This window comes from Taurulus bubalis, assembly GCF_910589615.1.
Source record: "Taurulus bubalis genome assembly, chromosome: 2".
In the NCBI taxonomy this organism is placed as follows: Eukaryota; Metazoa; Chordata; class Actinopteri; order Perciformes; family Cottidae; genus Taurulus; species Taurulus bubalis.
Genome location: NC_136590.1, coordinates 10,366,917 through 10,393,533, shown reverse-complemented (window position 1 = coordinate 10,393,533; position 26,617 = coordinate 10,366,917). Strand labels below are relative to the sequence as shown.

Sequence of the window (26,617 nt, the reverse complement as noted above, 5' to 3'; positions counted from 1 at the left end):
TGCCAACAGTAGTCGTTGACAAGGCAACAACAAATGGGGATGCAAATAAACAATAAACAATGCACTAATTTCATACAATTAAACACAAAATGTGATTAAAACAAAATGGTTCATAATGCAATGATAAATGTTTTCATGTCATTTCTTATATGCACTGAATGAACACAGAGGACCCTTTTTAGTCTCTTATGTCTTTATCTGTAATTGTCTGTTTGCAACTGTAAAGTGATTCAAGTTTCATGTCTTGTATAAAGGTGCAACCTGAAGAAATATTTCTTTAAGTAATTGATTGGTGGACTTCTGTGGAGAACTGTCAAGTCTGTGTCATTTTACAACACATTACCCCTCACTTGATCTCTTTTCAGGATCGTTATCCCTGCTGACCTGGATCCTGCCCGGCTTATCATTCTGTCCAACATCAGGCAGCCGGTCACAGCCATGAAAACTAACACACTTGTTATTGTGCGACCGGTTACCCATCTTTGTCCGGCTAAGTACAATGATTAAGGTATCAGTACCTGAGGAGCCCAGTGACAAAAACCGGAGACAGAACTGAGCGTATACATCGCAGCCTCACAGTTTCAACGGGCCCTTAGCGTCCACTGACACAGGGGACAGATAGGCCCTGCTCCCTCTGGTCTCGGTGCCAGACAGGGAGTGTTCCATTAGACAGTCCCACTCCTTTACCAGTAAGATTAGGTAACAGCATCTTGTGTTTGCTGACACCAAGGAAGCAGCCCTGAGCCCTGTAAGGCTCCTTCGTTCGTCATATTCTGTTACGTACGTCTCCCAAACAATGGACCCCGTCAAAAAGACAAACTAAATATCTCTTCATTCTTCCTTCTGCCCACTACTAAATCTCAAACCATCCCTAGACGAGTAAAATTCTTGGGGGAAATTAAACGTGTGTAAGGTGTAAGGTTACAAAAATGCCTAAACAAGGGCATGGCTCATTTGGAACGGTTTGGCTCTTTCAGTAACTATTGAATTAATCAATGCCTAATGGTGTCCATTCTGTAAATACAATGGTTGTCTCCAATTTGTGACCGAACTTGAAATTAAACCTACTGGATCTCTTTCCTCCCTTAACGCTGACCAGCTTGTTATTTTAGCTATAGGGAGAACTGAGACCTAGCGTGACCTTTCCTGAGCCGAAGGGAAACTTCCCCAAGAAATCCGATAAAATCCAGGATGAGGGCCTCGCTAATTCGTTCGTCCAGCTCGCCACACTTCCGCGACCTCTTTTCCTTCAGCCACCCCCCACCAACCCCCAATCGATCTGCTTATCTCCCGAGATCAAAGGCTTGCACCGCCGTTGTACATTTAGCCTCGGCTGGTTCCTCCCACATTATGTCTAAATATTAATGATAATAAAGTCTCACACCCATCCCTGTGTCAGGCAATTACAGCCAACATTGATCCTCAGCTCTCTGCTCCAATTAGAACTCACCGCTCGTAATGCATCCTAGCACATCAAAGGATAACAGCCATTGATCCACTCCTGGATCTTAACGTTTACCGTTAAGAGAGAAGGAGGGTGATGTGGCGTAGCAGTGGAGGGGAAACAATATACCGACTGGAGAAGAAGAGGGGAGAAAATAAATCATTTTATCCAGCCAGTCAGGTAAAGGAAGCACTGAAACTCAGAAGGTAAGGCATGGCAGAGGGGGCTAAATAACAACGGACATTCTGACAGTTCAGAAGGCAACGCGCAATCCCGAAAGACTCCTTCAAAAAAGCATGGCTACACCGAAAACTCTTCTCTCTTTTATTTCAACATAGATCTTATTGCTCAAAACCATTAAGTGCATGTGGAGAAAAAAAGCCAAAGAAGCAGTGGTGCAGATCACTGAGAGGCAATTGAAAAGTCCATTTGTAAGTTCAGCTCAGGGACAATAGGCCTAAATCTTACACAATCAATGGCAGACTTTCAGGATTATTCGTACTACTTAATATCGATGAATAAACAACAACCAAACTTAATAATAATACAATGCAGGTCTAAGTGGGTGGCAAGAAAAGCTTCAGTAAAACATGAAGCCATCGATGTCACCTCCCACATCGATAGCTTTAGGCAAACTATCCTTGACAACTGACCTTTGTGACATCTTAAAAGTTTGAGGAAAGGGAAATATTTCAAATCAACGTACAGAATACACGTCCATATGACATTCTGAAGCAAAACATGCTCAGAATCAACAGCAGGGTAAAATCTGACCCATTGAGTCAATAGACAGCGACATGTCACCATTAAACCAAGGACATTCCTTGCACAAATGAAGCTTAACAATTCCAGTGTTGACACCATTATTTGACAGGGCCTGTTGTTATGCTCTTTCTCTGCTGGACTGATAGCTCTGATAGTCCTGGCCTCGGGCACGACCTCATAGCCGCCTTTGTCACAGAGCTGGAGGAATTGCTCTGGGCTACAATGATACTCTTCATGGCACCATAATACACTGAAACACTGTGCAACTGGAATGCAACCCAATGGTTTGTATACCTACAATTAATTGACTGACCGTTGCTGGCCTCTTGACAATAAGCTGAAATATGTTGAGCAATGAGGTAACAGTGAAAAAGAAATGAAAGACGGGCACAAAATAACTACACCAATTTAATTAGTAACAATGCTGTAATAGTGCTGCCATCAGCCGTGAATCTTGCATTACATACTGAATGACAATGAATATCTGAATAGGGAATGTGGGACTGTTGTCTTGACATGTTGAGGTTCATTCAAAGGTCAAGGCAGAGGAACTGGATTAACTATTTCTATGTTTATAGTAATACGTAGCACCTCTTACACATTTAAGTGAATGAATAGTAAGAAACTGTCAAAATGACAACGAATCTCTCAATATGGATATTGATAGACACAAACCAGACGTTAGATCACATATCAAATAGTTGTAAAATGCTTAAAGTCAACCAAGCAACCTTCTAGGCCATACTAAATGCATCAAAAACCTTTTATTTTAAGTCTGTGAACCCTGAACACCTTAAGCTTTCTTTCAGCATCTGCTTGTGTACAATATTTTCCCTCTTCTCAACCCACTGTCCTCTGGCTGCGGTATCCCTCACTAGTATATGCTTTGCTAACATGGTGCTTTGCTTCAACTCTGTACCTCGGCCTCTACCAAACGATGTAATTAAAGATTGGTGAGATGAAACCAGTGTTTAGAAATGGTTTATGTCAAGTCTGTTCTGAAATGCTATACCACAGGGAAACTTTGAGATGGAATGGGTGTGCATCGACGTCTTGTTAAATAAAATAGAGCCTTGGCCTGAAGAGTCTGACAAAATATCTAACCGACAGAGCCTCAGTGTGAGCCAGGTTAAAATACGAAGGCTGTGTACAATAGTAATGCAATGGTAACGGTAGGAAAACATTTGTTGTTGGCTGGGATATCAGGCTCCTCACATGTGTGTTATACTCAGTGATGCATTCAGGTCAGCTGAGGAGAATGAGGGGATTGGCGGGCTGCACAAACAGGCTGGGAAAGTGACACTAGGATGCTAGGCCAAGACATCAATGTCCTCACAACTTCCCTTTAACACTGAAGAAATGTTAGCCCTGGCGCCATCAGAATATGGGTTGGGGTTTAACGTTTACACTTTGGCTGACAGGATGTCCATGTGACCTAGCAAACACTCAGAAAATAAACAAAGCGGCTCTAAACTTTAAGAGGCAATGGGTTTTAGGGCTGTAAGTGATGGTTTAGAAAGAACTGGATATTTATGCGGGGGTTATCTTTGTGGCTAACAGGCTAAGATACGGCCATGTATAGTAGTTGTGATGCTTGTTGCTTAAATCAGCTGCATTCTTTAACTATTATAACTTACAGTGCCTGGCACATTGAAAGAGTTCATAGCATCTCTCATTATACAATCAAAATAATTATCAAAGGACTTTTTCATTACTTTTCACTTATTTAATTTTGATCAATTAGTCAATGGTTAGTGTTTATGGATTTTGTAAATTGTGATTAGCATTCACTTATTTTCCCTGTTGCCAGTAACACAGCAACTAATCCTTAAAATAATACTCCAGAGAGTGAAGGGAATGACTTGATAGGTCAGTATTTTTCATTTTAACATCGCTGCAAGAACCTTGCCAGATGCAATACAGGCAACTGAACTTTTAAACTGAGGAGGCAAAGTGTATGTGTGTGTATGTGTGTGTAAAACAAATTGTGTTACATTACACTACAGAGAAAATCATATAAAAATATATTTTTGCAAAGTTTTCAGTGCTGTTCTGTGAGCAAGGTTGTTCCAGCGGAGACAGATCACGATGGGATGATGTTGACCCTTGAGGTGCAAACTAAGATCCCTGTCGCCACAGAGACGTGAAGATCCTGGTGTGAGTGGGGAAGTCTTCTCTCCAGTTGGCAACAAGCCTTGCCTAGCACTTGGGTGCTCAGCCAACAGCTCCTCTAGTCTGTCAGACCTCCCCCTCCACCTCTTCCTCCACAGACTCCTGGATGCCAGTCTGCCTGGCTGGTATGGGCCAAACAAGCCCCAGCCATCGGGCCAAGGGGCAACGGAACTGCTGCCAGCTGGGCCAGCACTTCACGGCCGAGCACCACTCTCCAAACAAACAGTGCTGTGGGCCACAAGCCACGGGCAACATGGAACCTGTCATTACCAGCCGTGCATGGCTGGTTCACTCCCCAAAGCCCAAGCCAGGCCCAATGGCTTGAACGTGTGCTGCACTTGACTCACATTTCTCAGCCAGGATGTGTCATGAGAGAATCTCTTTTCACAATTATGCTAGATCCTCAGCATATCAAGGTAAATATGTCTATTTGACCCTTACAAATAGTGTTGACTGGAGCTGTCAACACTTTTTTGAAGCAATAAGAACCATCATTTTAAAGCCATGACTGAAAAGTTGAAGACAATTACACATTGAAAAATGTGAGTGGAAAGACGGGGCCTGCCAGACAGTTCCTTAGGATTAACTGCATACCGTATAATTATACAACATCTAGAAAACTTCCTATGGTCTCTGGGCTAAAAATGGTCACTATGGCCATTGGACCTCACTGGGGTTTTCTCCACTGATCAAGGTTCTCCAGGCTTTTGTGGCATAACTCTGCTTTGTCCTTACGACTTTGGCTACAAAAGATGATGTTTAAGGCATCCATCATAAAAAGAGGGAGGACCTTTGTGATCCGATGTCCGACCATGCTTTCACTGGAATGCTGGGTAGCAGTTTAAAATGATGACTTTGTATGAACATTAGAAATGTTCTGACCACGCTGAATTGGGTTATAAATGCACAACAAAAGCTTGTAGTGATTTACTTATATGTTTTACTGCCATGAAGAAACTGATGATTTTGGACCAATTATAAGATTATTTGAGATGAGGTGTCTACATATTATCCATAGCATTAAATCTCAGATTTACAATGGTTTATAGTGTACTTTATTATTTTGGATGGACATTGGATACAATACAGATAAGTATAAAGCTACAGAAAGTATGAAGGAATTTCACTATTTATTACTATTTAATTATGAAACTACTGAGCTAAAATATAATGACTTGATGACCCAATCATTTATTTTCTATGACAAAAGAAGGAAAATAACATTGATTTAATTTAATAGTCAACTGAGACAGAGATTAAATTGGGCAAATAAGATATTTTTAAAGCCTAGTTTTCTAAATGTCCTTAAGGGAGCAAGCAACACCAAACCAAAGTATGGGATGGGTTGGGTGATGAGGTCTGTCCTTCTGCCTTTGGTATATGAAAAAATAAATCTAAATCGTATATTTGTGTTAAGTATAAAAGCATTTAAGGTTAGTCTTTTTGCTTTGAAAAGAGACCAATCCTCCGCTTAAGTATTTTGACAGGAGCTCCTCTTTAATCCAGATGCCTACAAATGCCTTGCCTTACAACCTTTTCACTTACTTGAAGAAAAGGGGTCCTTTTTTATTGTTTTGCCCATTGTGATAAAGGGGATCTTTCATGCCATCAATGTACTGCCTTTGTTTCATTGCACCATCCTGGGGGTCTGTTAGGATGAGATACAGACATACAGAGGCGCAGTAAATGATTGATGGGTTGGAAGAAAATATTAAAAAGAAAACGAGTCAAAATTCAGCATTTGTAAATATTTCAAGCTCTTGCACCCTGCCAAAGAGAGATCTGAGGGCAACAACAATAACAGCAAAAACTATACTTAACCATCTATCCTGATGCAAACACGACTTAGACAGCTGACTTAGATTTGTTGAGACTATCGCTGTTTTGAAAAACTACTTAGATATATCTTTGTCGGGAATAAAAACTGAACATAGTCTCAAGCGAGAATCTCGAGCCCTATTGGACATGCTTCCCTATTAAGTAATCAGCTGAAATCATTTTGATTAATGTAGTTCACGAGCACATGGGGCTGAGGTCTTCCCTTTCCTCTGGTCTATTCTACTGTATGTTTTTAGCCAACAAAATGAACTGTACAAAGATGGTGAGAGAAATAATCAAAATGAGAGCTGACTGAAAGTTCAGGGAAGGTATGTATAGTGCAAGTTTTTGGGCACGAGCCACTTTATCCTGGCAAGCAATGCTGCCCAAGAGCAACTTGACATGGCAAAGGGATCCCATGTCCTGGCATGGCTCAAGATGGAATAGTGCCCGACATGCGCAGATGAGTCCAGAGTCTGTTGCAAAGATATAGTTAACAAAATAGCCTAATTTTCTCATTGACAAATACTGGCATCCAGTAATGCTGTGGCATTCCACAATATTCCAGGCAGCTGTTGCATAGTATGCCCAAAAGTATGCACAACGGCTTGCTGGGAGGGAACAACAAATAAGAGACAATGTGATAGGTTCTAATTGCTTCAAAATGTCCTGAAGAAGGCCCCCTATTATCTATTTAAATCGGCTGATAATGGGAGGCTAGGAGGAGGAGGAGATGGAGAAGGGGAGGAGGAGTTGGAGGGGGCTACCTCGGCAGGGGGAGAAAGCTATCCTCTGCGCTGCTGTCGCCTCATTATTTTCCGTCTTGACGGACGCCCGCGCTCAACCCCTGGATGAATGGTCCTGTGCTGAATAAGTTATCGCCAGACACACAAAGGGAAGAGTGCCACAAACAACACAGCAGTACTGCAAAGCATGAATCTCTTTTTCCTCTCCTTCTCAGTACCCCCCCCCTCCCCACTCCCCCTGCTCCCTCTAGACGAAAGGCAGGCCCTGCCACAGACTGAGATCTCACCTGTAATTTCTGAAGAAGCTCACAGTAGGTGGGTGAAAAAATGTAACGGATATAATAAAATGAAAGGGAGGAAGGATAGAGGCAACTATGTGTGCTGAAAAGATATATACTTCCAATCCTCCATTTTGTTTCATCTGTCCTTTTTGTTTGTGCAACTCCTCAGTGAAGACAGGGACCTCCGTTGGACAGCATCTGAAGATGTTTGAGAGGATTATTTTGTGTTCTTCTTAAGACAAGGCCCACAGCATGATCAGTGAAAATGGTTTGGTTTCCTCTGATGTTTATTTTGTTTCCTTTTCTGTTGTTTGGACTGCTGGGACCTCGCATATCAAATCAAGATCACCTCTATACAATGCTCTCATGAGGGGGTGTGTGGGGAGGGTTCCCTATAGCTGCAAAATGGGAGTTAGGAAATAATGACAACAGGAAATGGTCCATTCCCAAATGGTTATGGCTGTGGTTTTAGCCACCAAACCCTCTCCCTAGCTGTCACTCAAAAGTAGCAGTAGAACTTTTGGACAGGAGAGCCTCTTTCCCCTCTGACCGGGAAATCAGAGGGTGCCGTAGCCCGACAGGCGCTCGACGGCAGATCAAACAGGGCGGGTACCCTTGGAGTGACACCTGGAGCCACTTCAAGGGATGAGAGCGCCACTGATCTCCAGTCATCTCGTCAGAACGACAGTCTGTCAGGGTTAAAGCAAGGGGAAAAAAAGAAGCTCTATCAACTAGGATGCTATGAGCGAGGTCTAACGAAGCATCACCTCAATGGCATGGATGGCTGACCCTCGAGCATTTGGAGAAGTAATGGTGCAAAGAGTATTTTTTTGGGGGGGAATGCTTAAGTTCAGCCTTGATGTCTATTTTTGGGACTAGGTGATATCTAATTGTGCTGAAGCAGCAGTTTCACTCAATATTTTACCATAGTTTTTGTTGTTGTGCTTTGATTACAAATGACTTCTCCCTTAAAATTAATTAGAAAGTATTCACAATTCACCATCTTTAAAGCTAGCTGTCTACAACTGTTTTGTTTTTTTAAACGCCACGTTTGGAATAATCTTAATTCAACTTTGTCCCAACCTATAAAAAAAACAGAAGCCCGCTATAGGCTAGATAATAGAGAAAGGGAGACATGTAGCAAGAAAAAGAGGGCTTTGGCAGCCAGTTAAGCGAGTCAATCCTCACCAGACAAATGCATCCCTTATATAAAACAACAACACGTCTTTGCCCTTGTCAACAACCCCTTCTTCTACACAACCCAGGCTTGTGTGTATGTGTGTGTATTTTTTCCTTTCTGCAAAAAACGTCCCATCAGCACTCTCTAATGGGCGAGGTGGAGGAAGAGAGAAAAAGACAGAGATAAAGCAGGAGGGAGCGCAAGGGAGAGCGACAGAAAGCGTGCACACGAGAGAGAGAGAGGGGTGGCAGTGGTGCTTGTTTGGCTCAGGAGCAGCGAGTAATGAGGCTGAGGCGCACCCTGTCATTCTCCCAGCAGCAGCCTGTAGCCACAGACACACACACATAGACATTAAAAAGTATCTCCAAACGAGACACTTATCTGACATTCAAAAGTAAAGTAACTTGATACAAATAAAACAGACGTTGAATTATAAATGTATGTGTTATTATTGTTTCCCGCTCAATATAAGATGGGCCTCAATGACCAGCAAGGTACTACGTTCCAGTACTACTTGCGTGTCTGCCAACAGTAGCAAATACCTTCTCAGGCTAACATGCACACCTCAATCCACTAAACATACCCAGAATATGCATACATGCACATACAAACACAACAGCTGCGCTCTACTTGTTATGTATAAAGTTTAGCAAGGGGTTGCAGTGAGGTCAGCTACGATTCATGCTTTGGCACTTTGCTCCTTTGCCAGAATAAAAACAGACTGGACATGAAAAGCACAGAATGCTTCCCCGGTGGGGGCAGAAAAGGCCAGGGATAGGACTGACCCAGAGGGATGCAGCAATATGGGGGTGGGGGGTAGAGGGGGGTGGTAATGATGCCAGGCTGAACAAATTGCAAAGCAAAGGGAATGCGTTTAAATGTAGTACATGGAATTATCGTGGCAGCAACATGGAGAGGAGATCAGAGCGAGTGGGATCCACTGGGAGTGATCTGCCACTCCCGGGACAGAAAACACGAAGCTCCACTATGGCTACTGAGAGGAGTTCAGCTGTAATACAAAGTAAAATGGAATGTAAAATAGGACATGTCTTACACAACGTCAAAGATATGGCATGCACTCCAATATTCTGATGAAACACAGAATAGGAAGAAATATATGAGTGTGTAGGATTGTAAATACATGCGATAGGTAGGTATAATGATAGAGTAGAGCGCCAGAAAGCCTGTCACTGCTCCACTGGGTTGACTCTCCTGACCCCACAACATTGTAATGTTTTTCCTTTGCTCTTCGTAGACTAAAAAAAAAGGGCAACACAAGTAAATTGATAAAAAGATGAAAAAAAACACACAAAAAACTGCAATCTTCCACATCTTTCAGCTTTAATTAAAAAAAATCTAATCTTTTTGTTCAACTTCATAACAAGACTTCAAGAGGGCCCCAAGACTCCGATCCCACCGCAGCTCACTGGGAGAGTTGAATTCCATTAATTGTGTGACCTACATATCCCAGTAGTTAATATTCCAGACAGATGGATAGAGAGAGAGATTATATATATTTGCCAATAGCACAGGATAGAGGCAAAACTTACAGATCTTATCAAAAGTTTCCCACTTAAGATGTTTTTTTGGGGCCATGCACTATGGTCTCTTGGCTCATGACATTGTTCACATGAGTGATTATTGGGCCAAGTAAATAAGCAAAACACTTCCAGTTTCCTGTGAAGAATGGAGGCAGGAAAACTATTGATTTGTACATACTCTTCTTCTGCCAATTAGACATGAAAAAGCTTTAATTTGTATTTAAGTAAATTATCAAGGGTAATAACAAGACTCAGGGGCTTGTTCTTATTTAACTGTACTACATTTGCACTGAACTTGCCACAGGTACATGCAGTGGAAAATCAAAGAAATTAACTGGGCTGCACATTAAGACAGCTTGTCAAGACATGTCTCAAGAAAGGAAGTTGGGGTCTTGGTAACAGTGCCGCTGCATCCGCTTGTGAGTTACTGCATCATCCTCATCCCTGGCTCATGGGCTGATCTCTTAATCAGTGTCCAGAGTGTGCGTGAGTCCTCTTCTGAAGGCTGAGGCTCCGTCCATCTTGCCTGCCCATTGCTACTGCCAGTCCCAGCCATGAATATGGAGCTGTTCTGTGGCTGGGAGCTTGCTTATGTTTTCTGTCTGATATCTAGGCCCCATTCCCATTTCAAAGGGAGGTCCACCCGGGGCCTTGACTTTTTGATCTGCCTGGCGACTGAGTCGACCACCTGCATGTGGGATCAGCTGCCAGGGAGAGTAGACAACCCCTCTGCTTCAAAATATACATCCTCCCCCTCTTCGCCCAGCTTCATTGCCCTTCACTGTGCCCCCTCCTTCCATGAAGCTGCCAGGAGCCCCAGTGGTCCTAACTGGGTCTGGAGCCGCATCCCACTCCCAACTGCTCTGACCGTGGTTGTTGAGATGCTTGAGATGTTCAGTATAGCAGCAGGAAGGCTCACGCCACAGTCATAGGGCCATTTACGAGAAGCCATAGTGTCAGTGTGCCTTGTAAACAACAGATGCCTTATCAAAAAGGTCTGTGGCTTCTCTAGTCAGGGATTGTGATCCACACTGTGAGCTGTAACCCGTCGCAATGCAGGCTGTACCAAACCCATACATCTATCGAACTTGAAAATTCCACTTCAAATTGGTGGATGAAGACCAATTAGTTTGAAGGAAAATCCACTGAACAAAGTTTACATACATACATCTTATGACATGAGAGTTCAGCTAATATCTGTGAGTCGGCTCAAATCTCAAAGAAAACATAATTCAGCCTGTGGGGATTAAATGCTTGCTCGAGTTTGTGGTCAGGTGTTCTTTACTTTACAGAACCACTTAAAGACTTGGTTGATAAAAGACGTGCCCGCTCCTGGTCTAATTTCACAAATTGGGTTAAATTCAGACCGCAATAAATCAGTGTTTCATTCACTGTCAATGAAGCAATCATAGAAGGTGTTGCTTGATGGGAACAAGGATTCAAATCTAAAACCACGACATGAATTAAGAATATTCTACAACGGATTAATTTCTATTCTAAGATGCTGACAAGTACCCGATTAGATGCTGTTAATATTTTACATTAGATTGATCTAAATCTAAAAGTATTTAAGTATTTTTAATAAGAAATGAAACCAATCAAATCTGTAGAAAGGTGATGCTCTAGCCAAGATATTGTCTTTGCGGTGCAAAGGTTCTGGTGGTGGTGCCAAATAGGAACGAAATGAAATGATAATAGATCATTTGATGATCATAGATATTAATATGATATCAGGTTTTCCTCTCTGCCTCATTAGGATCACTGTGCCTGTCACGTTATAATTAAAACCCAAAGGATTTCAGAAAATTGAATTAAACATTTACTAAGAGTGGATGCCCTGGAAGCCCACCACTAGACCACTGACATCCACTGAGTGAATGAAGACAGCTGAAAAGAGACAGAAGCAGATGTTTGAGAGACTTGTCATTACGACCCAGCCAATTAAAAACACCTATACAGTGTTTTATACTAATTACCCTCCTTAGCAGTGATGGGTTTCACAGTCAGCAATTTGTAAGATTCATTTTCAAACAAAGCAACAGCTATTTGAGATGTGTAGGCTTCTGAATATTCCTTACAATAAGTGATATTCAAAAAGTCTTTAAGTTAATTGGCTTTCTTGAACTCTGACAGCTATCTTAATGAGTGTCTAATTGTTTCTCAGCTGGGGTGAAGCCCCCAGACCATAAAAACACTTCAGAAGAGGTGTGAAACAAAAACTAGTGGCTCTATTTGTCTCACCACTGATGAAGTGTTGACTGATCATAATCAACTTAAAATGAATGCAGTATTTATGTATCTGCTACTATCACAGATGAAGGCAAAACATGCTAAATCTCTGTTATTGATGTAAAACAAGTTTTCACAGCTCTTTGCCTGGACAAAAATATTGTAGTGGCTTTTACATTTAGCTTATTACAACAAAAAGGAGCAACAACAAACTAAACGATGGAATATATACACTTGTGTACGAGTTATCAGATTTGTGTCATAAGTGCAAAGGTTATAATACAACAGGTATCACTTATTCACCTTTTTCTAGAAGTCCTCTACACCAGTTACCTAAATAAATACACTACTTCTATAGCTGAGAGAAACAAGTGGAGAATGACAGAGTAACTACCCCCAGACCAAACCAACAGTGTAAAGAAACTACAATGCTCTGACATCGCACACAAATACACAATTAATCAAAAGGCTGAAAACTGGGGGAGCAAATAATTAAATGAATAGGGAAATGAGAACAAATTGCCTAAAAGGGGGTGGGGGGTGAAATACCATTGAACCGTCCTGAATTTACTTTTCGCTCTCAGTTCTCCAGCTCTGGTTATAAATGACTTCAGATTTGACGTTTCCAGCCCATAAACTTACAACAAAACACACTTCCTTTTATTCAAACAGCGAAGAAACGAAAAGAGAAGAAAAGAAGAAGAAAAATACTTTTTGTTCAAGAATGACGGGGGGTGTATGTTGTGCTGCTCCCATCAAGCAGAAAGGCGGGCGGTAGTCGAAGAGGCTCGCAGCCGGGCCCCACTTTGGAAGGCCCTCATAAATCCTGATTTGAGCGGGGCGCTAACCAGAGGAGGAAAGACACGTCAAGAGAGGAGGCTGGAGAGTAGGAGGGGGGGTGGCAGCTTGCCTCTTAAAATGCTACGTCTGATTAAGTCTTCCCATTAGGTGACAGCTGAACTTTAACATTAATATGATAATATTGAAATAAGTGTGTTATTTACTTCAGCACCAGAAGGGGGTGGAGGGAAGAGAAGAGGGAAGGAGGAGGGAATGATGAATGATTTCTGGACAGCTTTAGCTGACGTGCCAGGCGAGCTGATCCCCCTTCACCCCCCGCGATCCTCCTCCTCTTCCCATAATAAGACTTGACAAAATGGAGACATATGCAGAAATATTGGTTACAGTCGGCGTCACAGCCCTCCTCAGGCCTTCCCTCTCTAGTAACTGCCGGCCGCCCTGTGAGCCACCCTCCAAATTGTCTACGGGCACTGAAGCATCTATTTCAATTGACACTTCCTTCCTGGCCCCAGGATTTTACATTTAGTCGGTGTCATTTACATATTACTCTTAATCAAAATCCACAGTGGGCGACAGGGAGGAAAAAAAAAAACAAGAAAGAGGGAGCGAGAAACAAAACCGTGTCGTCACGGTTCAGGGTTAGGCACACAGGCACTTTATAAAATGGAGATGTGACAAGACATTACGGGGGGTGTGTGTGTGTGTGTGTGTGTGTGTGTGTGTGTGTGTGTGTGTGTGTGTGTGTGTGTGTGTGTGTAATATATATATATAGGGTGGCGGTTGCATAAGATAATCCAAGGACTATTGAAATATTTGCGTGTGAATGCTCTTGTTTGTGTGATTGTTGGGGGCTGTCTCGTGCATTAACTAGCAGGCGAGAGAGACAAAGACTGCAAGTTGGATATGGGTTGTAAGGGCATTTTGTGAAAAACAAAAAGGCACAGAGAAGAAAAGAATGGAGACATGTACAGTGTGTACTTGTCTTTTCCAGCCTTTTTCTGCAGGATCCAATGCGAGGCTGCCCTTTTCTCAGTCTACCAAGGCACTTAACACCAATACCATTGCGTGTAACAGAACAGTCAGTCACACTGTTTGTCAGTGTGTTCAAATGTACACTAAGCGTCACACAAATGGAACATGCAACTCATCAGAATCATGAGAAATCTGAATTAGAGCAAACATAACCTTCAAATGTATGAATACACTGCAGGAAAAAGCTACACAAAAGTGTGTTTATATATTGCAGTTGCCCCTGGTTTGATAGATGTTGTTAAAATAAAATAAACAGAAATGGACAGAATCAACTGGTCACAATGTAACTAGTGGCTACTGGTGTGATGGATTGCATTTTTAACTATAATACTTCCTTTGAAAGACAATTATTGTGTTCATCCATTCACTGACATGTACTTCTGTTTGTTTCCCAACCTGTGTTCTCTGGGAAATCAAAGTAATGTGGCAAACAGCAACTAATCATGAATAGAAAGATGGATCATTTAAGAATACATTTAATTAGCTGTTGATGACTTGGAGCAAGCTCACAGCACAGTTAAAGCACGACACACAGAAACAAGGTCCGTACCTGCCTCTTACCTTCTCAGCATGCCGGTAAGGATGCGAGAACTCTTGCCCAGGTTGGCGTCCGTTTCTCTCAGCTGCGGGGACAGAACCGGTGAAAGTCAGGTTTTAGTTTGCATTCTGATACAAGGTTATTTAACAGAGTCTACGTCTAAACTACAAGTGTGAAATATCAAGTATAAGAGTATAAAACTGTCCTTTGACCTAAACAAATACTGCTATTAAAACCTTTGAACAATTGACAGAGAAAGGAGAGGCCAATTCTTGTTACATAACAGAGGACAAAGGCAATGGACACAAGATCATATATCAGCAACAAATTGATGGATTAACAGCAAGGGGACCTACTTTTTATTCTGACCAAAAACATGTTACATTACATTACATTTAGCAGACTCTTTTATCCAAAGCGACTTACAATAATTGCATTCAACCATGAGTACAAATTCAGAACAACAATTTCTTCAAGAAAGCAACTACAAAGTGCTATAAGTAAGTGCCATTTAAGTGCTACTTTCTTTATTTAAGGTATAGTCGGAAAATATGTGTTTTTACAACATTAAAGTAATCACAGTTTTTACAGTGGTACTTTGAGCTTGTGTGAGGCTATACTGTTACACAGCCTTGTACTACTGGCCTCAAGGCAAAGTACCTTGCTCAAGGGCAATTTCAGAAAGCACGTCTAAAGTTTGACATTTTATCCTTCCACCCAAAGTTGTTGGTTACAAGCTAGAGGGATGAATCAAAGATCCTTTGATAAGAAGCTTGCTTTTTTTTTTGCTTTAGGTTACATGGTTTACCCGTCTGGAGCTAAACCTTACTAAACATACTTTTCCCCTTTAAAAAAAAAAGCTGCAAGATTTACCCCCAACATAACATACCGTAACATGTATTACCAAGTCTTTAAACTAGAGCCATCCGTAGGTGTTTATTTACAGGTAGTAAATGTAACTTTAAAAAAGTCATCAACGGTCTCACTTAGGAGTTCATGTCCTTCTAATAGCCTTCTGCTCACCTTGCTGCAAAGCAAACACTAGAATGGTGTAGGGAAAATAGTGAGAAGGGCCCTTTAATGTTGACGTGCGTAAAAAGCACAGAGAGTCCTTGAAGGCACCCTTGAAATAATGAACATGGCTATTTGGGGTTAATTGCCTTGGATATTTCCCTTTCTATAGCTCCATCTTTTTCTTTCTCTGTCTTTTTTTCCCTCAGGGGTCAGGGATATTTTTCACTCTATCCTCTTATCAGGTGTAGGCACTTTCACTGAGAAAAGGAATTGGCGGAGATGTTGCCAACAAGGTGCGAGTTGGACGACAAAATAAATTGCTGACACCGCACTGAGTGAGCTGCCACATACGTCTACCTGTAATCGCATTTCTAGAGGATGATGAGGGAATGTGGGGAAGAATTTTTGCAGAGAGGTTCTCTCTGGAGTCAGCAGGGAGTCATTTATCCTCATCTCTCTCTGAGATAATAACTGCTTTCCCAATAAAGCCACTCACAGCAGTATGTTTTCATCAGTGTATTATACTGGAATTTATTCTATTTTTAATTCATCACTTTCGCATGTCTTCTTCCAACCTTCCTCTCCTCTACAATGGCTCCAGCATCACTCTTTTCCCCGTTTGTTCTGGCTCATCTTGTAGTCATCTCTCAATCCGCCCTCTCTTCCCACCCCTCCTTTGCTGCTACTTTTTTCCTCTTCTTCCATCCTCCCTTTCTACCCTCTGGCAGCCTGGGTTGGTGCGATGCAGGTTGCGAGAGCCAAAGATACATGTGGTACAGGGTAGGAGGTGGGGGACTTGGGGTATGAGCCCTCTGGCAAAGACAACAAGTCCTGCAGTTGCCTGATGTCTGACTCTACCCACAGATCTGTCCCCTAGATACTTCACACTTTCTCCCAAAATACATCTCTCTCTGAATCATTCCTTCTTTCCATTCCTCTCTCTCTCCACAGCCTCTCACCAAATCTCATGCTATCCTCCTTAACCTGAAATGGAAACTAACTCAAATCTTAGTGCAGTTGAGGGGCTAAGATTAACTGTGGTTGCCTACATGGAACGAACGAGAGGATTCACATTTAATGTATAGTTCAAAACAGAACACCACAGCAAAGACAGGCTGGATCACTTTCTAGGATTACACCCATACATATTCTCAGTCACAATTATTATAAAACAATTTGCTAATAAAATTCCTAATAGTCGCTGAGCTATATCATTTAAACTTATAGTGCAGAAAGAGGACATTTAGTAAAGAAAAAAGAAAAAGTTTCCCCTAATGCTAAAGTTACAATCTCAAAGATTTGCATTTTGTTTTCTTTGGCGTCACCTGTGGTGATAAGCAGCAACTGCAGGTGTGTTTTGGGATCTCACTTCCCAGAGATCCAAAGCGTGTGGGCCGCTTGTGATTTGCCCAATTTAGTAATTTAAAAAAAGGCATTCATTCATTTGGAGGTTTGGAACAAATTAATAATTTGTGCACACAAATTGCGTATTTTGTTCCCTGAAATGAAATTCAAATCCTCAAATTAATAATTTTATACTGTGGAATTATTTATTCAAGGATATACTAATTTTAGGGAATACACATTAAATATTAAAACGTTCCCCATGATACCTATTGGCCTCCGTATGATCGGGCTTGGAGAATACATTTTTTTTTTTTTTTTTTTTAAATCACCTTCTTCAATCCTCTCTGGTTCAGAGTTGGGAGCAAACTGCTTGGACCCAGTGTGAAACCTTCCATTGACTTCTATTTGTACCATAAAAGCAAAACAAAAGGCCACCCCCCCCTGCTGAGCGTGTGCGTGCGTGCGTGCGTGCGTGCGTGCGTGCGTGCGTGCGTGCGTGTGTACGCGCGCATGTGTGCGTTTGTTTCTTCATGTGTGGGCATTATTACTGAACCTACACCTCCTTCACCTTCTTTTTAATGCAAAAGAGGTGTTAACCAGCCCTTCCATCCTGTGTCTTTACATCTTGATTTCTTTTCACTTTGCTTCTGCCCCACAAACTGCCTTTAAAGCCCTCTAGAGGCTGTGTGTGTGTGTGTGTGTGTGTGTGTGTGTGTGTGTGTGTGTGTGTGTGTGTGTGTGGTTGAAGGGGTTCAGCAAAGAAGACTCATGGGAAGAAGAGAGAGAAAGCAAAAGAAACACTGAGCAGGTACTCTCAGTAGACACTGTGGGCCGTTTTGAAAAGAGATGTTTGACTTCCTTTGAAATCGCCTGTGCGAGGCCCACTGCCATGTTGTGGTCTTTAAGAGGGTGCAGTCAGTGCTGAGCCCCCTTCCTGTGTTTGGTCTTTTCTGTCTCTGTTAACTGTATGGAGAAGCAGCGCTGAGGATTTGGGATTGGTGGGCGGGGACTCTCTGAGGGGAAGTGGGAAAGAGAGAGGCAAACTGGAGATGAGTGCTGAGATGTAAAGGAGGGTAGGTGAGGAAGGAGCTGGCTCATCACCGTTCAGATGAGAACAAGAAAGGCGGGAAAATCCTGGTGAAAGGTGCATAGGTACACTATCTAGCCACAAGCAAGCTGATTTCAGTACATATGACGTGGCAAGATATGCTCAACATTTAACCTCCACTTAAACAAAAGAAAATTCAAATTGTGAGGTGATATTGACTATAAATATGTACTTGAGTACAATAAAGTGCTGTCAATAAATATGCACATTAACTACCTTTTCAAAACAATTCTGCTGACTTTGTCTGTGCACCTGTGGAAGCATACCCAAGACGGTGTGTGTGTGTGTTTACTTGGCAAACCACGCAGAAAGTGGTGAATGTTGTCAATGTTGTGAACCAGCTGCAACACCTTTACGGTCTCACAAACACTTGTTAGAATAGACAGATGAGTGTGTGCAGGTGGCATGTGCGTACTCACCCTTTCTCTGGCTCTTTGGATCTTCTCACGGTCACTGTTCAGGTTGGAAAGAATCTCCTGGCCCACTTGTTCTGTAAGATAAGCAGGTGCAGAATGAGAAGAGCGGGTCTGACATATGCAAAATTAAATGTACAAAAAGAAAAACATTGAAAAAAGACCTTGCTTGTAACATTACACGTAAAAATGCAATATCCATATTCTTGGAATATCTGCATCATTAGGCAGTGGACTCTCATGATTTGTACTCCCTTTTGGAAAAGTCATGTGTAAACACTATTAAGACGAAATAAATGTTTTTTACATGGATTCACCAAGTGAGTCTTTTTAGTAGAAAGAGCTTTCTTCAGTCATTATGCAAAATGTCGTACACTAACTGTAGGGTGGACAGAGACAACGCTGTCTTGAAAGGGTTGTCAGGCGGCCAGAAAGTAGAATATTGTAGTTAAAATGCTTTAGTAAATAGACAACAAGTTCTAGAAAACAATACCCCAGCATCCAGCCTGCCGCTGGGGTCCACTCAGCCAATGCAATATTCATTAAGCCACTCTTTTATTAAATGCCTCTCGTCAGTTGCAGATGTAAACACATTAACGCACAGTTATAAAACATCCCCGACAAGGCACCTGACAAGCTTGTCATTGGTCACTGTCATTTTCCTGTCCCTTGGGTTGAGAATGAGAAAAGAAAGTAAAAAAAAGAAAGAAGGATAAACCAAATAAACTGCGCCCCCCTCCCCCCAATCAAAATACCCACTGCTCTGCCATCAATGTAACCATACTGCTCCAGTATTAGCGTTTAAAAATGAGGGAGGCTGAGGATGAATCAGGAAAAAAAGGAAAAGAAGTGAAGAATCTTTGCATGGATCAAAGACAGGCTTTCAAGCGCACCAAACAAATCCGGAATAAACAACGCAGTTGCTGACTGTATTACACTACACAGGTGCCGCACACCAAAGGGCCCACGTGCTGAGCGCCTGTTTGGGGGGTGGGGAGCGGTGCAAAAATGGGCTACATCTGGCAGCTAAACAAGAGAAGAGAGAGAGAGAAATAGAGAGAATGATAAAGAGAGACAGACAGAGAAAGGGGATCAGGGAAAAGAGGAGAAAGAGAGAGCACTGTCAAATGAATGACGTTCGTCTCCCATTCATCCCATTCCTTTTACCCCTCTACACTGTAAGTGACTCAAATGTGTCTCTTCCTGCCTTCATTAATTTCTAATCTGGGACGAGACAGATTGAAGGATACCCAGATTAAACAGTGCAGTCAGACAGTCACATGTGACAAATAGGGCAGATTAAAAGACTGAGTGCAGGTATTAATAACCATAAAAATACAAGGCCCACCCTCGTCCCCATTGGAGAAGAACAAGGGATAAACAGGAAGGGAGTTGTTGCAGAAATCTTCTGTTACAGAGACAAATAAGCACATCTATCTATCTCTGTCAGGGCTGGGGCTTTCTTTTTAAATAAATGAGTGTGACAAGGACTGCAGCAGCAGAGTTTTTTTGACGGCAGGTGCATTATTGGAAAGGTTTGCAACGTGTAAAAAGATGGACGAGGCAGCAGGAGAAAATGCCTCCGATGGTAGCTGAACCTGAGCAATCAGCACTCATTACATATATTCTGTGAAGGTATGTTCTGCAAGACCATCAAGGTTTCATGAACGTTTAGGTAACAAAAAATAACTATTAAAAAAAAAAAAAGAAGACGAATGATGAATAGCTACGTCCAGTGGACAAGAACGAAACCACATTGGGTTCAGGTGTGTGTCTGTTGTAGAGTAGCATGCCGCTGGTCCTATCTAAAGAATGATATGAGGGCTTGTACGATCCACACAAGAATTAAGAAACTATACTTTACACTTGAGCCATATTAATGCTTCCAAACAAATGGTATGTCACTGAAGACGCTACATCTGACAAAAGCTCAATAAAGAACAAGGGCTGTGTAAAAACAACAAAAAGTTCCATTATAGCTTGTGAAGATAAACATTTTATTTGGCTGTGTGGCCACTGGCCAGTAAGGTCTCTCACCAGTCCTCCAACCCCACCCCCCCTTTAGCCATAAGGGATGTACAGAACGCTTCCCGAGGGAATGTATGGTGTTTATTGTCTTCATCATGGATCTTCCCGTGCATTGCTCATTCTCTGGCATGTATCTACATCTCCATTCATCTCATTTAAGTGCTGCTGTCCAGTGGTCTGTGAAAAACGTCATTAGTTCCTGGGAGAAATAACTTATTGGGCAACAAATGGCGCAAAATATTGAGTAAAAAAAATCAAAATTGAATGTAGAAGAATAATGAGAGGTTCCTCAAGAAACTACTTGAATACTGTGATAGACAATTTTATCATCATCATCATCATACACTTAATGTAGACAAGGCTCCACCCACAACCTTCAACACCTGTGAAAAGAAAACAGAGAACTGGTCCCTCCAGTAATAATCTTAGCTCATGTTGATGCGGGAATTATTTGGGTAGTCACTGTCCTTAAAGGCATGTTGGTGCGTACGGTTTGGACTTACATTTTTTTTTTATATTACATATTCATGTTTAAACAGCACCTTTAGCACAAAATGACCACAACAAACGTTGTGTGGGGCATTAAAAAGAAGCAAAATCTACAGTTGGTAAAAACAAGGCAGGAGAGGAGAAATAATTTCGTGTTAATGCTCCTAAACTTGTTGCTCGTTAGTGTTTAAAATATTCCCCTCCTGTTTAAACAGCTATTAACAATTTAAATAACCTTGGCCCAGAGGCCTTGCTCTGACTCACTTGTTAAAGATCCCCCATCCCCAAAGGTCCATTTAACAAGCCCATTATTCCATTACGTTTCGCTCACACCAGCACCAGTGAGCCTTAATTCAACTTATTCCCCTAATGTTACTGTACAAAACAATTAGTAGAGAAAAGTTGAAGGCACAAATTAGATTGAAGGGGGGAATTAGACACACAACTGACATCGCACATAGCTTTGTTTCATCAGCTCAACACTTCATTATCCTGCTAAAAATGATACAGTGGACGGAAAATATATTTACTGGACAATTAACTTTATTAGGGTCGAACAAGCACCATAAAACCAGCCAAACACAGTTGGAGAGAAACATGTCTGTTTGCTTCACAACAATAAGTCGATTATCGGGATAGTAATCAGCAACTAGTTTGATAATCGTTTATATTTCAAGCAAAAATGCCAAACTTTCCCCTGTCCCAGCTCAGCGAGTTGTGAAGATGTGCTGCTTTTTTTGGTCTTGTCTGATAGTAAACTGACCATCTTTGGATGGTGGAAGGTTCAGACAACATAAGCGATATGATGACATCTTGTGTTGTGACATTTTGCAGATCAGAAACTAATCGTCAGTTGCTTATTTTCTCTTGCTGTCAGGTGTTGGAAAGAAAAGGCTCGACTGATCATTCCTAATGCTGTGTAAAAGATAAATATCATAAACTGCACAAGTCCACCCAGCTTGGCTCAGGACAATACTCTTCAGAAAGCCAACCATTCTGGTACCATTCAATCCTCCAAAGCCTTCAACTTTCTCCAGTCCATGGACACATTTAATTGGAGGCATCATCTATTTTACAGGAGCTGTTTCAGAGCAGTTACACACTGTCTAAGGGCTCTTTCTCTCTTTCTTTGTTGCGTTTTTTTTTTTTGCCTTGCTCCCTCCGTCCCTAGAGCGGAAAGGGTACAAGACCTGACAGTGGTGTGCTCTGAGGCTCAGCACAGCTCCTTTTCATTAAGCAGTTGAGACCACTTTTTGAAGGTTACCACACACAGTTGTATCCGGACACAAGCCACACACTCCAACAAACGGGGCATGGAAACCCATGGGAGGGTTGAGGGGAAGTAAGGAGGAGCCTGATAAATGTTAGACCATACATTTGTTTTCTCTCTCTCTCCCCCCCCCCTCTCTCTCACACACACACACACACACACACACACACACACACACACACACTGCAGCAGTCAACTTATATGCCTGTGGCTCCCAGGTGAATAAAGTTACCTGTCTTTGTACACTTCCAGAGAAGCTTTTTTTTTTTTTTAAAGAGCTTCTCAAGTCTACAACTGCCTGGTGACAGACTTTCATCACCTCCATCAAAGTTGTACCCACACAGGGATGTATTTGTAATGCTGAGCCCACAGGCCATGAGGCTAGCGCCTTCGCACTGAGCTACAGCTCAAAATAAAGAGGTGCCAAGTGCTAGGTCACAGTGGGGGGCATGTAGCATCTGGAAGCTCAGCAACGTTACGCTACGAGGTTAGCTGTAATAATGACAAACTATCATGCGTTAATCAGCAACTGGTACATGCATGAAAGGCATTTCCACCCTGTGCGTTGAACATCGATTCCTCTTTAACAGCACACTGCATCAGGTAGGTGAGACGCAGGCAGAGTCTAAGCACTTAAAAGGCCCAAAACAAGAAATATTCTGGGCAGAGCGAAGCAGAGCCAGTCCGCACTGACTTAGTCCTTCCCCTTGCATGTGTATGAGCGGTGGTGGGCAGTCAGGGTGGATTTCTGGGGCCTTTCTTCACTCCGCCAGGCTCTGTTTTATTCATCGCCTGCGCCCTGACCCCGCAGAGCTCCTGTTCTGACAAATCACTTCTGATTAAGACAGATCTCAGTTAGTCAGCCACTCAACTTGGCCTATTCATCATTCCATAGAAAATATCCCGCTCTCCTCCCCCGTCCCTCCTCCTCCCGTCTCGTTTGCCTGTCCGTCAGACCGAAACAAGGCGCAAGAGAAATTTCCGCTGCTGTTTTAAATGGCTGATTATAGACAATTGGTAGACGGAGAGACGTAAGAGCGTCTTATGGGTGATAAGACGCAAGTTTAATGGGTATAAATGACCGGGCCTGTAGGAGAGCAGCTGGTAATAGAACCGCTTGTTTAAGGCTGAACCGTGGTGGAGAGAACTGAAAGCTATTCTTTCCTTGTATTTCAGCTCCCCTTCCACTTTTCTCTCCACCTCAGCCTCGAAATTCTCAGATCACCAGATTTACGTTTTTGAAAGTCCCTTTCACCTGCATTCAATGAGAATTGATGAGGCTTGGAAAGGAATTGCTTGTTTTACATTTATGAAATTACCCAGACCTGCACGTCCCTGTGGACATGCAGATACTCTGACACAGCCCCTCATATATATTACATTGTTACCATGCGTTAGCTACAATGTAAATAGCATATACACTGTTAGTGTATTTACTAACAGTCAGATGTCCAAGAGCATTTATATGCAAAGATAGGCCATAATAAACTACAGCAAACTCTTTACTATGTACCAAGGCATCTTGACAGCCACGAAGCTATTGTGTTAAAATGTCTAACAAACCAGATTAAATTAACCTGAATGACAACCGGGCTGAGAAGCAGGCGGGCTGAGTGGAAAATGAGGGTCCCTACAAGCAAATTGCCTGGACTTAATCAACCAGTCTTACTGAACCATCCAAATGAAAAGTAATGGACTTGGGTGCTTGCTGTGATTGCCTCACATGCAACAATGTGTAGGCAGGAGCATTGCTTTCTGAAGTCTTCAATTAAAAAATAGGGAATTTCTACAGACGGCTGGTCAGCCTATATACCTATTCTCCGCGTATCCCGATTGGTCAATTGTGAAGCTCAAACAGAGCGGACTTATTAATTCCATTTCCAGTGCTAGGGAATTTTTTTTTTTTATGTGTGTTTTGATTAAACTTGGTCAAAATTGTAAAAATAAATAAATTATGAAGTTTAAAATTAAAACTCATTTCCGAATGAGCTAATTTGTGTATGCATTATTCATATTTGTGACATTTGTGTCACACAATTTTGCAGGCCACATTGCAACTAAAATATACAACAAATAAACAGTGATCGAATAAAAAATAAATAAAAAACACTAGTACATCAAACTTTATTCAACCACAGTCAGCCTAAATAATAAAACCAGATTTTAAGTGCTTTATTCTGCAACTTAAATAATTTGATGTTATTATGAGCTGTGTGGCTGTGTAAATGGTGGTGCCACAGCAAATGAGCACTGTAATATCATAATGACCATATCTAGCTGAAGGACAAAGTTATGTATAAATACATTAATAGAAGCAGATTCTGCTGGATTTGTAAGACAAACACATTGAAGCAAATTTGAGCTCTCCCAATGACTCGAGAATCGACAGACTAAAATGTAGGAGAAAAAAACATGTCATTTGGTCCTAATCAAACACAACATCTGATGTAGCAGCCGCCGGTGGAACTGACGGAGGAGAAAAGTTTGCCAGTTTGTCGGAAATGGGAGAGATGTACAGAGGAGGAGGGAAGAAGAAAGAGAAAACTTGACGTGCCTCTGGTTCATTTTCAACAGTTTAGAAGCGTTAATCATCACATTACTGTTGATTAAAAGGCTTTCACGTCTCTAATCAGTGAGTTGACAGGCAGATCAAAGAGCGAAACACAAATTTCTTGCCTTTTAATTATCTGTACAACACCACACCTCGGGCAGCTCTTCCCTGCCCATCTCCTCAAACTCAGCGAAAGACTGCGAAAGCAGATCTAACGTGACAACAGTTCATTATCCAATAAAATGGGAGATGGGAGAAGAAAAAAAACACCACACACACCCACCCACCCACCCACACAAAGCTTTAAGGCTTGATTGGTGAAAACCTGGGGGAGGCCTGCAGTCTTCTTTATTAACATGTCCCGAATTGGAACACCTTAATTATGTTTGTCAAAATCGGACGTGGCGTCAAGCTCATTTGCATGTTTTGACAAGGCCTGTTGGGAGGCTCCCTCTATTTTTCTTCAGAGTGCTGGGAGTGCTTGGAGTATTTAGCACTTTTCAACACCGAGTGATGATAGGTTTCTTGTTGCTTAATGAATGAAATAAATTGTTAAATGTGCTTTGTTGGATTCACCCCCCAGCCCCACTGTTTGTGAGCTAAACGTTAGAACTGCATCAGTTCGCTGACTGAAGTGCACACAAAGGAGCTTCAAGACTGTCTCGATCGATGCTTGATCGCCGCTCCTGTTCAAACTGATGAGGATGTGACGGCTTACGACTGTTCCCGCCCAGCTGTTCCCTGTCAAGTGTTTTGGACGTGAAAAATCGGCACTACTTTTAGAAAAGCTTTAGCGTCGCTTTGGAGGCTTTCAGAAGTCCGACATGTCCCTTTGCACATTCGGCACTACAACAGATTGCTACCTGACTCGTGATCACATCCTATAAGAAAGCAATGGACCGCTCCCTCCCTTCCCCCATTAACAGCCCACTAAATGAATCCTCGTTACGTCGATGATATGTAAAACAAGCATGGTCGAAAGCAAACAAACAATCTGTGGGGACATAGGACTGTCGGCAGCAATTTAGCGAAGAAAAAAAAAGAGGGCATGAAAACGAGACTTCAAACATTAGCCTGAATGGAAGGCGTAGGCCATTAGAAGTGGTTGCACTGACAGGATCTGACAGTTGGAAACACTTAAAGATTATTTTCCTCAAACTTTGAATTCATTAATACTCATGAGCTGAGGGAGGGCTCCCAAAACGCAGCAAAAAAAAAAAAAAAAAAAAGGAGAGAGCTGGGCTAAGTGTGGAAGCTGGCTGTAGAGAAACGGGGGCCAGTGGATTTTGGAGCATAAAGAATAGTTTGATAACACGTTCCCTTTCAGATTTAGTATGAGAAATATAAATAACAAAATAAACAATGATTTTTCCACATAGAGAAACCTCATGATTTATTGTACACCGAGTGAAAGATTAATGACAGCTATTTATTTTGTTTGTCCTTTTTTTCCTATAAACTGTTTAGCACAATTTATTATTTCTAATGATGCATTTTCCTTAATTATATCCAAATAGGAGATTCCTACAATAGTTTTATACCGCGACGTTGTCTGATAACTCTAAACGGCTTTCTCCATCCCCAGATGACAGGAATGAATTGTTGAGTAACCAACACCTTTAGGAGCGACGGCCAAAACTGCATCAATGTTGTAAAAAAACATCCTTTACATTTAACTTAAGGAGGAAAAGCTTGTTCAAACTACTTGCTGACAGAGCTAAAAAAAAAATGTAAATGCTCGTCCTCTATTTCTCGTGCTTAAGAACTGAATGTAAAATGCTCATTTATGTTCTTGCAGCGTCACTTCAACATTTTATGTTTCTATTGGTGGCATGCATTAAATTCTTTTG

The 26,617-nt window shown here is 41.9% G+C and overlaps 1 protein-coding gene across 2 annotated transcripts in view; it reads right to left on the bottom strand.

Annotated features, from left to right (window-relative positions):
* Positions 1-26,617, bottom strand: part of vti1a (vesicle transport through interaction with t-SNAREs 1A) — a 107,710-nt gene that overhangs the window by 18,686 nt on the left and 62,407 nt on the right. For both annotated transcript variants that reach the window (XM_079214439.1, XM_079214438.1), the window contains 2 exons: positions 18,436-18,506; positions 14,571-14,632 (listed from right to left, as the gene is read on the bottom strand). In XM_079214439.1, the coding sequence (XP_079070565.1) occupies positions 14,571-14,632; positions 18,436-18,506 (133 nt within the window). The remainder of the gene's footprint in view (positions 1-14,570; positions 14,633-18,435; positions 18,507-26,617) is intronic.